Genomic DNA, 14,302 nt, shown 5'->3' with positions numbered 1-14,302 from the left:
AGTCAATGAGTGATCTGCTAATCTTTAAACATTAAAAACGAGTCTTCAAAGTAGCATTACTTCCATAATAATTGAGTAATGTAAAGTACAGACACCTGTAAGCTGTGAGCATCCCTGGCATTGTAAGTTTAATAAAGTAATAGGAAATTGCATATTAATATCCTGGAATTCTTAAGAGGCAACACAGGTATTCTGTGTTTTTGTTCTGTTGAATAGAACTTAAAAATACCATTTGAAAAATAATAAAACGATAAACATAAAAATATTTGAGGTTAACTCCACCCATGAATGCACAAGCTGAAGTACTTGTCATGCTTATACAGTAAAGGGACTTGGTTCTAACTCGTTAGCTCGTACATTATATTTTAAGAGTTGTTTAGACCCAACATTGTCAAGATACTGTGAAAGGGCAATGTTGTGAGACATTTCTCTCATTAACTTAATCATACGTCTGCAAATCATAAAATACATGGAGATAATGCCTGTGTACTTGGAATATCAAGTACATGTATATGCAACAGCTGGTGCATTTTTTCATATTGATTCATTTTTTATATTGATCAATTAAAGCTATTTCACATTCTGCAACAAAACTATACCCACTTTTAAAATGTTTAAATAAATATTGTGTGGAAGAAACTGGTACACGTTCCTGTTTTTAACCATTCTCTCTTTTCCCTCTTTTCACCTCCAGTTATTCATAGGACGCAGCATTGGTTTCATGGCAGAATCTCTAGAGAAGAATCTCACAGGATTATTAAGCAGCAAGGGCTTGTAGATGGGTAGGTATTCCTGTTACTTAGTATTTATGATTTCAATGGTAAGCACTAGAAACAAGAACACAACTTCTGCTCTAAGGGTTTACAGGTTTGTGAGCACTAATGAGTATCCTGATTCTTGAGCAGTCCCATTATAACCTGCCTGGATTTCAAAAAGACTGGAGGATGTGTTTGTAGGAGTGGGTTCAAACTCTTCATCTGGAAAATAAAATATTAAGAAAACACATTTTTTTTTTTAATTTTAAAGAACGTGAGAATGTTAGAATTAGGAAATAATTAACTACTGTAATACGTATTAAGGAAATATTTTGGGGGCATAGCTGTACCTAGACATTTACACACAAATTTGTAATCAGCTATTTGTACTCTTTTGCATATATCAGAGCAGTTAATGGCAATTTCTCAATATTTTTTATGTTCTAGAGGAAAGAAATTAAAGTACCCATTGCTCCATTTCTGTAAATTGTCTTTAGCTGAGATATAAGTATTTTCTGAGAATCCCTCTTTCAGTTATTTTTAAGTAGTTATGGATATTCTAGGGAAATCTCTTAAACTACATTCAATAATTAATTACTTGTAGGATGGGAAGAACATGGTTGCCTTCAGTTCATGAGTTTCACTGCTGCCAGGGTTAAAGTAGAAACTTCCATGTTGTCTTCTCAGAAGACAAACCTCTCCACGGCAGGAACATCACTAATCTTTTTGATTGGTAGCTTGCAAAGAAGGAAACACATGAGACAAAGAGTGCAAGTACACATTCATCAAGCAATGGATTTTTATTGTTTTGTATTTTGGCCAGTGTTTCTGGGCTAAAGCTACTAGGACTTGTTTGAGGAACGATTGTAGCTAGCAGGCCAAAGAAAGCAAAAGAGCACAGCTGAAGGGGCACACATCGGATTTGTTGAGTTGCTGGTTCTCTTGTGCTACAGAACTGCTTAACCATCTTGGGCCTGTTTTGACTTGTTGTCTTAGGAATCTAGTAGCCCATCTTTCTCCAGGTTTTCATACAGTCTTTGATGTCTATGAGAGTGTTAAATTTGTGCTCCAGCCAGCTTGCTTACTCACTGTGGAAGGCTAAGGTCATTTAGTGTTCAGTTGTAGTGAGGCCAGTCAGTAGCAGCGAAGGAACCACTATTACCCATGTGCTCTGAGCTAAGGATCACAGTTTTGGGGATAGAAAAGTTTTAGCTCTGTTTTCCTGATGGGTGTTCTTGAACAAAGGAAGCTATAAATTGAATGCTGGGGAGGAAGAGGGAAGTCTCCTGATGGATTGTGTAACATGTCCAGTGATGTAAATATGCCGCTGGTGCTTCCATTTTTTGATTGCTTCTGGAAGCTGTTATGGAAGGTACATCTATATTTGCAGTCCTTGTTTGTGCAGACAGGCTGTTGCTTGCCAAGGAAGTTGTGTAAACACTTGCAGGGTCAGTTGTGCTCAGCTTTGCATTGTGCCCCCAGTTTATGGTACCTTGCATTATCTGCAGTAGCTAGATGGAAGATAATTTAGAAATATCTGCATGAGCAGCTGCAGTGTCCATAGGGCAGATAAGATCTCTTTCCCTGGGATGAATCCCAGTGTGTAGAGTCTTCAGTCCTTTTCCACGGGTCTCGACTTGCTAGGAAGAAAAAGGAATGTTCAAATACCAAGCGTGTTCTCCAGCAGTGGCACAACATGCCCATGTCTTAGCACTGGAGTGATCCTGGTTATGATGGTGCATTTTTGTGGTATTGACATTGCTCTATTGGTTCTGAGGACCTAGAGGAAGCTTTTGGGTCCATAAAATACAAGCCGTTCTTGCAACTCTGCCTTGGAAGAGTGTGTTCCTGGCTTAGTGGTTAGCCATTAAGAGGGCTTGAGGCCTGCCCAACTACTATGCTTGGCCATCTCACAAATCCGCTAGCGATTAGCACTCTGGGCCTCACGCCAGAGGTATATTCTTGTTTCCTGTGGCACAAAGAGGTTTTCCTTCCTCAGTTCATAAATGGTAAGGGAAGGACACATTTTTTGACTGCCTAAAATATCTACTTTTTTTTTTTTCCCCCTTTCCAAAGTACGGATTTAACTATTTGAGTTAGGACTTCAGTTTTGTGGGTATGCTTAAAAGCGACAGTCACACGGTGTATGTTTTTGCTAGCTATACTTCCTAAAGTATATACTTTACCAATGATGCTGAGACAAAAATACTGTGACTATTTTAGAGGCAAATCACCGTTTGCTTTCCCCATCATGATAGTGTGGATGCTACTTAATCGACAAGTCACTTTAAGAAAGTAACGAGCTGTTTCTGTGGAAGTAGAGCCATTTAGCTTAAATGTAATTTTGCTAACAGTAAATTTCTGTAAACTGATGCAAGATACTGGAGAGTGGCAACAGATTCTCATGTATTAAAAACCAGAAGCTTGATAAATACATAAGGGAAGAAATAGTCATGTATCTTTCACTTTTTCTTCTTCTGTTAGTGTTGCATAGTCATGGTATAAAATTGGAAAGCAAATTGCCTGTTAATGCAGCTGAAGAAGGGTTAGGCAATAGTACAAAATAACTTAGTACTTTTGATTATTTATGAAAAAATGAATTGTGATATTAATTGTGTACTTAAAAATGTTCTCTCCTAGACTATTTCTTCTCCGGGACAGCCAAAGCAATCCAAAGGCATTTGTACTTACACTGTGCCATCATCAAAAAATAAAGCATTTTCAAATTTTGCCGGTAAGTAAATAATTTTTAAATCATTAAAAAAAAAAATCAAATCATAAAGCATTGTCAATATCTGAAAAGGCCTCCTTTTAATTACAGATGTAATAAACAGGCATGTTTCCATTAAGGATTATCTTTCTTTAGATTTGTCAAATGTCTGAATAAAAACCCATCTTAAAATTGCCTAGAAAACTAGTTTAAGTCACTTAGGTACAGAAGTAATACAACATAGCTTGTTCTCAACTGCAGCAACAACAACTCCATTTGTCTCAATATCACTTAGGCAAACTTAGAATAACTTACAGAAACTTTAAAAAGTTTTGTTTTGCATGTTATCCAATAATGCTGAGCTTAAAATAATGTTGTACAGAGATATTGAGAACTATTTGATTTTATCTTGACCAAAAAGAGCAGCAGAAGTTTAAGATCATACAGACCTGTTTATTGGTACAAACTCTCTTCTGCTGTGTTGCTTGCTAATTCTGCAGACAGCTATCGACTATTTTTGTGGTAGCTTTGTATTATGTAATGATGCTGTCTCTACAATTTAGAAATTACTCAGCCCACCAGCTTTCATTTTTATAAACAAAATACTTCAAGTTGAGTTAACACGAGTTCTTTCCTAGTGATGTGCCTGGTTTCATGCAGAACTCTGGGCGCTAGGTTGTTTGTGCAGTGCCCATCATTTGTCTCACATCACACACTGTTATTCTTCATGTTTTTGCCCTGCTTGCATCTTTTCATGTGCTAACTTGAAAAGGACGTTTTATTTCCCCAGTGTGAGGATGATGGACAGATATTTTTCAGTCTGGATGATGGGAACACCAAATTCAGTGATCTAATCCAGCTTGTTGAATTCTATCAACTAAACAAAGGAGTCTTGCCCTGCAAACTCAAACACCACTGCATCCGAGTGGCCTTATGACCTCAAATCTGACTCTCACTGAAGACTGGATTTGCTAGAAGAGTAATTGTAAGAGAATGTTGACACTGGGGAATTGGCAGATTTGTAAGTTGGTAGAAATAAATAAAAATATTATGCACCTTGGGACTCTGAAAGGGATGGATTCGACAGGTGCCAACAGACCGAGATTTCTGGTTTGTCTAACACCTAAGAGCGGTTGCTGCTGAGTGTCCCAGCATCCCAAAAATGGGGGGAGGGTCTGTAAAACCATTAGTAAATTTGAAACAAAACTGGAAACTATCTTGGCTGGGCCACTTAACAGGAACAAGTGTGAAGAGAAACCTTTGAAAAGAACTCTTGCCCTGGAATAATCTTGACAATTAAGACTAGTGTGTTTACTTTTTGTATTGATCACTTTTTTTGCACTCCTACTTTGTTTCGGATATTGTATGCAGCCTATATTAGGAGCTGATGTGGCTTTTAAAATTCATGCAGGAGTTGGGTATTAATCTGCACCCTAAGATGTATGGAATGCTTCAGCCTAAAAGGATCTAGAAGAAAATCAAGAAGTGTGTGTGTGTATGTGTGTGCACGCGCGCGTGCGCCTGCCTGTGTCTCAAAACTTCTCTGGAGACCTGAGGTTCGATGATCTGCAGATGTCTTTGAAGAAGCGATGAGGATACAATTCTAAAAGAACATACCACCATATGTGTACTCTTAAAACTGTTGACTTGTAGCATTATGGCTGTAGTATGTTGGTGGCATATTAGTGGCATCCAGTCATGCAAAGACTGTATTAGATTCTATGCACAAACTTTTATTATTGAAGTGGTGGTTTGTTTTTTACAGCCTTTTGACTGTTTTCCTGAGGAAACTTATTGTTACTAAATAGAATAGGACTGAATGACAATTGTATTTGAAACCACCATTTTTTGTGAGAAGATTCTTCTGCGGGTAGTCTTAGTATGACAAACAAACAAACAAACAAAAAAAAAAACAAACACAGTGTTTTTAGCTTTATAGCTCCTTGAATTTTCAGACTGTTTCAAAGAGCATTTTCCACATTGTAAAGCTACAGTGAAACAAAGCTCTCTTGGGGGATAGGGCGCAAAGAGAACTATACCCCTTCTGCTTTCTGTAGGGCCATGAAAGTTTACATGGTGAGAAAGAACATACTGGGAATGGAAGCTCATTTAATTGTGACTGGCATTTGTGAACTAGCTGCTGGCAATATCATCCATCGAGGTAACTGGTAATTCCCGTGTCCTACACACTAATGCACGCCAGTACCTACTGCAGACAAGCACGTCTCCTGCTCTGGTGCTGGTTTGTCATCAGAAGTACCTTATTGTTAATGTTTAAATCAATTATTTAATGTTTACACAATAATTCTTTCTGATGATAAACCAGGACTAAAATTAAATGAGTCCCACGTTAATCCTCCAACTGCAAATATTCTTCGAGCAACACGGTCGGTGCAGGAACTGTTACTGGATTAACTTTCCAACACTTCATGCGTTTATCCATAGCGAGAAACACTTCGCCCTGGGAACTTCCAGAACATAGTGCAGAACGGAGCATTCTTGAGATGGTAAATGATTTATGCAGACTAGTTTGCCATCCTTACTGATGTTTGCCACTGGGTTTGAAATCTTAGCCATCTGAAAGGGTAAAGAAGGAAAAAAATTCCACACCTTTAGGTCTTCATGTAGTGTTGAGAATAGCTTAAGACAAACCATAACCTGCCTGAGTCGTCCATATCAGCTTATAACTATGTCAATGGTATAGAAACACTGTATTTTAGTTTACAGAACACATTTAGTATTTTTTTTCCATTTAATGTCTAGATATAAAAATGAAGAAACTTGATTTTGTTTTTAGTAGAAGCCTTTTTTTTTTTAATTGTACATAGTGAAATGAGTGTTCCTGCTTTCTAGACAATGTATTTTAAAACCTTGAAATTAAGCTAACTTAAGTCTGACTTCACTTTGCATGCTTCTATTTGGCCCCTATTAGGAGAAAAAAGATACTTGTATTGACTACATTACCAGTTTAATAAGACCATTTATGCTGTAGTTTTAAGTTTTTCTGTTTACATAGCTTAGTGACGGCCATGCATTTTTCCCAGTAGGCGGATAGTATTTGCAGTGTTTCATATTTATAAAAAACAAAAAACTTGCATCTTATTTAAATTGAGAATAAAAGTTTGACTATGAATCATGATTTTTGTATGTAGATGGTTGACTTAGTATTTTGTACTTTTCCCAGCTAAAGTGAGCTGTTTTGAGAAAGTGACCACCTTCAAAGTGGCAACAATCTTACTTAAGCAGATCACTGCTTTGTCTTCTTTCTGCTGGAAAACAGTCAATGCCACCTTAGTTTTCCAACAGATTCAGCTGGCTGCCAGCTCAGAATACCAAGGACTGAAGGACATTTGACTCTTATTTTTGTATTTAAATGACATGAATGTAAAGGGGATGCTCAGGGTTGTTTTGGAGCCTGTTGAATTTTTATCTTTTTGCCTGTGATTTTATTTTCTAAATAAATACTTCATGTAGCAATCTTGAATATGTTGAGAAGGAAAATGCCAAACCATTTTGGTAATGAGGTTACTAGTTAAGTTATGTTACGATAGGTGTTAAAAGTACAAAAAAACTTTTTATTTGTTAATTAATCTTGAAGAAACACGTGCCTCAGTTTAGATGTTTTGTCTTATCTTTTCTGCACTAAATACCTGACAGTTTGACCAATCAATGCACCTTTCCAGTGGCAAGACTTGCTTATCGTAAATTATATTGTCACAATGCAAGATTTAGTGACTGTAAAATGGAATAAAGTTTAAAGTTTCAGGGAATGCAAAAGGTATTAACTTAAGAGACAAAACCTTTATTCAATATGCTTTGCTTCATACTGTAAATAGCTTTTTGGCTTGTGAACCTAATTGTAATCTTTCAGGTATTTTTGTACAAATAAGGGACTGATATTCTGTTTCTTGTAATTAGAAATAAACGTTAATACAATGCTATTCATTTTATATTGGAATGAATGTCTTCTGTTGGGTGTATCACTGTACACAGCATGTCTCGCCTTAATTCAGGGTTATTTGGGGTGAGTTACCGTATTAAACATCCTTTAAGGAGAGTTAAAAGGAAAACAGAGACCACAAAATACCTCCATTCCAGCTGCTCTGTCTTATGATTCCTATTAGGACAGTTTGTCCTATATTTGAAGAAGAAGTTGTTCACCTCTTTTGCTTGAGGGAAATTATTTCGGATATTCTGCTGTGATATTTACGATATTCATTTGGGAAACATTGCTGGAATCAAATTAGGAAATAGAGCACTAGCATCTTTTGGCTTATAAAACACAACCATAACTCACTGCAAATCTATGCTCTGGATAAAGCACTCCCTTGGCATGATAGCTGCTGGGTCGGGCCACTTCTCAGTAGTACTTTCAGAAAGCAGTTACTTATTGGGTCCCATAAGCCTTGTATTCGAGTGGCCCATCAGCACCCTGGTTGAAAAGCACATCTGCACAAAATACGTTTTTGCTTAAACTCCTGCCACTCTGCTGGGAAGGAGATTGGTGGTGGTTCTGCTCATTAGAGTAATAGACGGTTGGAAATGCTTCACTTGCTCGTTGGACACAATCTTTCCTGTTTCTGTTTTGCTAACCGGTGGAAGCCAGCAAACACATTCCACTTCAAGCGTTAGTCATGCTTTGGCTTCAGCATGCAGTGTGACTACACATGAGCTGGTATTGCACTGGGGTGTGAGTTATATATCAGCGGTGTGAAATTCATTCATCAGCACAAGGGTAGTTGTTTTGTTTTTTGATAGTCCCAAATTTTCTCTATCTGGAGATGCATGTTAAAGCACGTAGAGCTTGCTACCCTGTTAGCAGCTCAAGAAACCGACTTCGTCATTGAGTTGAACGAAGGGGAGTAATTGCCTACAGAAAGGTTTGAAGATGCCTATTCTTCACTTAGCTAAAGGAAGCTGTGCTAACAGTGAAACCAGCCTCCTCTGTCATCATAAAAAGTCAATATGATCCTACAAAAAAAAAAAAAAAAAAAAAAAAAGTTAAATATATAAGCATGGTCAATATGTGTTGCTAAGCCTGCCCAATGGCAGGGCAGCAGCATCTGCATTCTTGCCCAAACTGCCCGCAACTGTGGCGACTGCAAAATGATCCCTGCAGAGCAAGGGGGACCAAACAAGCAAAGCAAGGGATCAAACAGCAAAATGATCCCTGGCCTTAGATGTTCACAGGAGGTATCAGAACGTTCACGAGTATAAAATTAATCTGGGTCAGAAATGGGTACACGGTACAGATTTGAACTAGTTACTGTGCCTGATAGAAGGTTTGTGTTGGCTTTACATTAATTGCAGGACAACAGTGACATGATCGGACAATGTCTGATCCCACAGGAAGCCTTCTAGCATTCATTTCACCTGCCAAAACGCATTTGAACCTATGAGTAAATTTGAATCGGACTAGTGTTTCGCAGACTGTACCTGCAGCTCTTCCATCTTGATACACAGAACCCTAAAGCTGGGTTTGTTGTAACACCAGATGGCTGCTTCACCTGTACCTGCAAACCCAGATGAGAAAAATATCACCAGGGAAGCCATTTTCCTTCAAGTTGAACTATAGACAACCTCAAATTTATGTTGCTGCTAATTTAGGGATGCTTTAATCTGCTTTGTTGATGTCTACCTTGTATATTGCATTGTGTCTCAGGCATTGATCGTCTGACGTCCTGGGAAATCCTGCAACTATGACAGCAGATGGAGAAAAGAGATGTCTTCCTTTGAAATCTCCACATTGCCTTAATTTGGGTTGCTTCTGCATCCTAAATATCATGTCTTCCTTCCTTAACTTTGAGCACAATTTAGTTAGGACTTGAAAACTTAATATAACCACAACTATGTCCAAGAGCTATATGATTTTCATTAGATATTGTGATTAGTCACATCTGAGACTTCAAAATAAATTAGTTTGTATAACACTCACATTGCAAGCTCTTAGCCTGAAGACATTCTGCTCTAATTGCTCATCATTTTGCACAGATACAAGCAGATGTTTTTACAAGGAAGATTGGTTTATCACAAGACACTAAGCTGCGCCTAACAGCATCTTATGACACTTGTTGGTTACCCAGGTTGAATGCTTTGCTTTAATCAGGTGTTTTCCATCTGTTGGCTGCAGGGTTCTGGTGCCACAAATGTTTAACAGGAAAGCAAAAGTATAAACACAGCTGCTAGCTCTGAGTCAAAGCACAGCCTGCATTTATAGGCTCTAATGCTCAGGTCAGCTGCAGGCAGAAGTGTAGCTCTTCCTAAGAAAAACACCTCATGAGAGCTAAATAGGGAAGGGAAATGAAGTAGGAAGAAGAAGTGCTCTTGGGCAGTATTGCCTACTTTGTGGTTTGGTTGTGATGAGGAACGTAGTATTGTGGTGCTCCAGTGCTGATCAGCAATTCTGTAGAAAGTCAATTTCCCTTCCTCTTCCCTCGGACTTTGTTTATAAATAAAGACAGATTTTATCTGCCTTTTGAGACACATTCTCCAGAGGTGACGGAATTGCCATTTGGGGTTATCAAACAAAGAAATACCTATGGAATTGGTGTTCTCTACAGCCTGCCCATTCTCCTAACAGTCTAATTGCCATCAAGGCTAAAGGAAGGTAAAAGTATGATACAATAGGGCAATTCAAATGAGGCAATGATTTTATAAGGTTAAAAGAGCTAAGTCAAATACTGAAAATGTACAACTTCACTGCTTCACAAAGAATGCTGGATACATCCTATTCAGACGTATTTTAATTTAGTTAAACCTTTTCAGCATTTGATTTCCTCCATTACACTTCTCTTTTCCACTGAATTTCTGGAAGATATTTGTGTGTTCCGTATGACTCTTACATGCTTAGTTTTATGTTAGTGCAGTACTCTCAGAATCAGGTCCAAAGACAGAAAACAGAAATGAGGAAAGCAGTGAGGATTAGAGCTTTGTGAAAAATTGCTTAACAACATAGTCATGGAAGAAAAGAGTAACGACAGAATAGGTGGGTAGAAGAAATCATTTAATTTTCACTAAAGTGTATAGGGTTTGTGAAAACAGCTGAATAACAAGAAACAGAAACACCGAGGGCTTAAAATGTTTGTCTCAAAATACTTGCAATGAATTGCCTGAACAAGTCTTTGATCTCCCTTATAAAACAGCACCACAGAGAAGAAGAAAACTGAGTGAGAAAGCACTGCATCCTCTTCATAATATGTACACCTTCACAAACAGAATCCTAGAAGCTGCTGTCCTTCAAGAAGGGATAAGGGAGCAGGAACTCCCGGGGCAGGAGTGAGAAGGAAGACTTGGGATGCAGGAGAAATGGAGGAGCTATAGGAAGAGCAAACAGGTTGGTCATAAAAACGATCAAATACACACAGATGGTTCCGCAGACTAGAAAGCAGTGACTGATGGAAGTATAGTAGACTTCTGTAAAAACATAGGCAGAATGCAAAATACTTAATTACTTTATTTTTCAATCAAAAGTCACAGGGCATCACCTAACGTGTAGGGGCCCAGTTCAGTAAATAAAAATTTCATCATTGACTGCCTGGATATTAAAAAAAAAAAAATACCACGTGCTAAAAGTTCACCTGGGTTCATGGAGTGCTTATCAACATAAGGAGCTTCCACAAACTCACAGATGCATGTTAACTACAAACATAGCATCTTTCGATCAGTAAGTCCATGGGCCCCATGTCACCAAGTGCTAGGAGCAGTCTTTAGGGGAAGAATCATTACCTGATAACCTATATTTGTACTCTTTTTTTCTTCTACATGGCCATGTCTACATTTTAGAAGGGGTGTGGGGCTAGAGATATTTTTTGGTCTGATACAGTATGTGTTCACATGGGGGCCAACTCACGCAGAAACAACTGAAGGTAGCAGAGGGAAGTGATTGCCCCCAGCCTGCTTGCATAGGGTATGCTGCACAAAGGTAGTAGCTGGCTTCATGTGGCCTCAGAACAAGGTGATAAATGATGGGGACTGCACCTTGCTTACACCTCATCCTCTAACATGAGTATTACAGCAGGGATAGCGCTCACTTGAAAGGCAGGAGTTGGTATCCTAGAAGTTACACAGTAATGGTTATTTCTGGGCTTTTTTGTTCAGCTGCCGTGTAGCAGCACGTTGTGAAGGCCTCTCTCGCAGCAGCAGCCTTCAGGATAAAATGCAGCTTTTCCTCCTGCTGTGTGCGAGCAAAGGAGAAAAAAAAATTCAGGAGGTGGTGGGGAGGGAGGGTTGCAACCTACTGAAGTCTTGGGTGCTTTTTTTTTTTTTTTTCCTCACAAAGAGCTGCAGTGCAGGGTCAGGTCTGAGGCTGTCCCCAGCCGTCCAGCACTTACACACTGAGGGAGAAGGGCTCATCCTAGCTCTGGTTACATCCCAAAATGTCTCTGGGTTTCCCCCACCTCCCAAAGGCTGGCAGCCTGGCTGGGGCAGGAGGTGGCTCAGCAGACCCCAGCCACGCTCCCCGGCCCCAGGCAGCTTTTTAATGCCGAGGACCCGGGACTGCTCAGACAGAAACACAGGCTGTGAACTGGATCTTGCGATGCAATAAAAAGAAACACTTTTCCCCCCTACACCCCGTGCCCCTCCTGGGGCGGCGAGGCCGGACCGGGCCGGCAGGCGGCGGGCGCGGCTCCCTCCGTGGGCGGCTGGGCTCCAGGAGGGGGTTCCCATAGAGCCCGAGCCGCTGGGGTCTCACTGTTTTACATTAAATATGGGGAGATTTGGGGGTGTTTTGTTTCATTGAGACAGCCGACGGTGGGCTGCGTCCCTCGGCGGCGCCTGCCGTGAAGCACGGGCAGAGCGGTGAGGCTGCACCGCCAGCCTCCTGCAGGGGACGCGCTGCAAAATGGCGGCGCTGGCTGGGGGCGGCCAGGGGGCTTTTCCTGAGGTGTGGAGGGCTCCACCTCAGGGCCCGCACAGTGCCCCTCTTTCTTATGTTCTTACATTTTCACTTGAGGCTCCCTGGGTAAATAAGAAGTCATGTATCACACCCCAAATACCTGTGCACGGCAGCAGAATGCGTTCAGCAGCTTTTCTTTTTTTCCTCTTTATTGAGAAAGAATGACTGGTAAAGCTGGTGAACGTTGTGCAACGCGTCTTAATGATTAACTACAGGTTCAGGATAAGCTCAATAGCAATGAAAACCACATAGTTACTGGCAAGGGCTGAGAAATTTTTTGGGACTACGATTCCTTAGCTGCTTGTTGTGATCGCTTCTTAATGCAACAAGAATATCAGGAAACTACTGAAAGTGCATGTTTCCAAAGTGTCTGAAAAAGTACTGAGATCTCCAAACAGGTAAGGATAAGTTTACTCGTGTTAGAAAGTGAAGTCACCTCTGTACTTTTCACCAAGTAATCCAATCTGACAAGTCGGCAAAATTTGTTAAGTATTAAGCTACCGAGTATTTAGAAATGCAACATAATATACTCAAGTTAGACATTTCTGTTTTAATCAACAGTGGTTTAAGCCTATTTTATTGAAATGGTCAGGAGTTCGTAAAGTATTTTAATATCAAATTTTTGAATTTAAAGATTTTAAACGAAGCAGGTTTTAACTGCTAAAACAGACTCAAAGGCACTGCTTATTAAATGAAGTGTTCTGGAGGGACAGCAATGCTTTTGCATGGTGGCATCCTGTGCCGTATAGAAACTGAGAGCCAGCTGACAAGCTACATTAACCTCCACAAATTTGGTCAGAAAAACAAATCTCTTTTGTTTGAAAATGCAGTTCGCCTGTTCCTATAGCTTGGTTTCATTGCAATGTGTGAGATTGGATTTACCTTTGCAGAGAGGTCCTGTTTATGTCATGGGAAGTGGAGCTATCCCCATACAGTGGCATCACACTCTCATGTGTGGCAAAATGCAGAACGGCAAATGTTACTTCAGCACTAGCAGGGCTCAGAGGAAGAAGTTAATGGATTCACAGGGACTTCAGTGGAAGAGGAAAGAGGAATAACGTTTTTGTCCATGATGCAAGGAAAAAAGATAACATACCACAATGAATACTTGATGCAAAAGCAAGATTTTCAATATAACTATGATGTGTGATGAAAGATTTCTTAAGAAGAGAGCATCCTGGAAGTCAGATGTTCAAAGTACGCATCTCACACCACTAATGTGAATTGGAAGTAAAATGAGGAAACTGGAATATCTGTTGTGAGGAGATTTACTGAGACCAGGGGGGTGAACTGCAGATTTTTAATTATGCAGCTATGTCCTTTCTGCACACACAGTGGGGTAAAAGTTGTCTCACTGGTAACACGGAGACTGTCACCTGTCCTGTCTGTCCCAGACTGTTAATTTAGTAGAGTGAAATAGCAGGACCTGAGGGAGGTGGAAATTTCATCTATTGATCTATTTAAAAGTTATTATAAAAATGGTGTTAACAAAAAGGTTGCCGAAACCTTGTGTTTGTTTGGGAGAATGGTGGGAGATGGGACAGTTTTCAAAGAAGGATGAAAACTGGCAGATTAAACTTGAAAAAGTGAAAAGAGTTCAGAGGTATTTTCTCTTCCCTCTTTACAAGTGGGTTGGCTTCTGCTGGATTTTTGTTTGATGGAAAGTTTGCAAAGACACAAGTAGGCGAGGGGATGCGTAGTAGTGTTTGGTACAGTGAGTTGGTACACTCCTAAAACTCCTAAAAGTTGTTTAAGGTTGTCAGAAAGTGTTTTTGGATATTCAGCAGGTACATGTCTGAGAAATTTCCCTGTTCCTTCAGTCCTTCTCATATTTTCACTTTAGTATATGGTTCTTACCCTTTTCTTTCCAACATGTATGAAAAGTGGTCTCTTTGTTCCTCTTGGGCACCAGAACTGATATGGTTTTCATCACATATTTCA

General features: G+C 39.7%; 2 protein-coding genes and 1 long non-coding RNA gene across 8 annotated transcripts in view; 2 read left to right on the top strand and 1 right to left on the bottom strand.

Annotated features, from left to right (window-relative positions):
• GRB10 (growth factor receptor bound protein 10) overlaps positions 1-7,415 on the top strand; it is a 149,673-nt gene extending 142,258 nt beyond the window's left edge. For all 6 annotated transcript variants that reach the window (XM_084509345.1, XM_084509350.1, XM_084509348.1 and 3 more), the window contains 3 exons: positions 695-782; positions 3,396-3,489; positions 4,256-7,415. In XM_084509345.1, the coding sequence (XP_084365471.1) occupies positions 695-782; positions 3,396-3,489; positions 4,256-4,402 (329 nt within the window). In that variant the 3' untranslated portion in view covers positions 4,403-7,415. The remainder of the gene's footprint in view (positions 1-694; positions 783-3,395; positions 3,490-4,255) is intronic.
• Positions 7,416-7,606: 191 nt separating this feature from the next.
• Positions 7,607-9,276, bottom strand: LOC311433183. Its single transcript, XR_014690604.1, has 3 exons — positions 9,104-9,276; positions 8,902-8,978; positions 7,607-8,436 (listed from the first exon to the last, which is right to left on the bottom strand). It is a non-coding gene; the product is annotated as an uncharacterized lncRNA (long non-coding RNA).
• A 3,012-nt stretch (positions 9,277-12,288) lies between these two features.
• Positions 12,289-14,302, top strand: part of LOC311432464 (uncharacterized protein) — a 77,788-nt gene continuing 75,774 nt past the window's right edge. Inside the window, exon 1 of the mRNA XM_084510913.1 lies at positions 12,289-12,759. The gene's annotated coding sequence lies outside the window, so the exon portion shown is untranslated. The remainder of the gene's footprint in view (positions 12,760-14,302) is intronic.

This window comes from Aythya ferina, assembly GCF_964211825.1.
Source record: "Aythya ferina genome assembly, chromosome: 2".
In the NCBI taxonomy this organism is placed as follows: Eukaryota; Metazoa; Chordata; class Aves; order Anseriformes; family Anatidae; genus Aythya; species Aythya ferina.
Note: the sequence above shows the minus strand (reverse complement) of the source record. Positions and strands in the feature narration are given on the sequence as shown.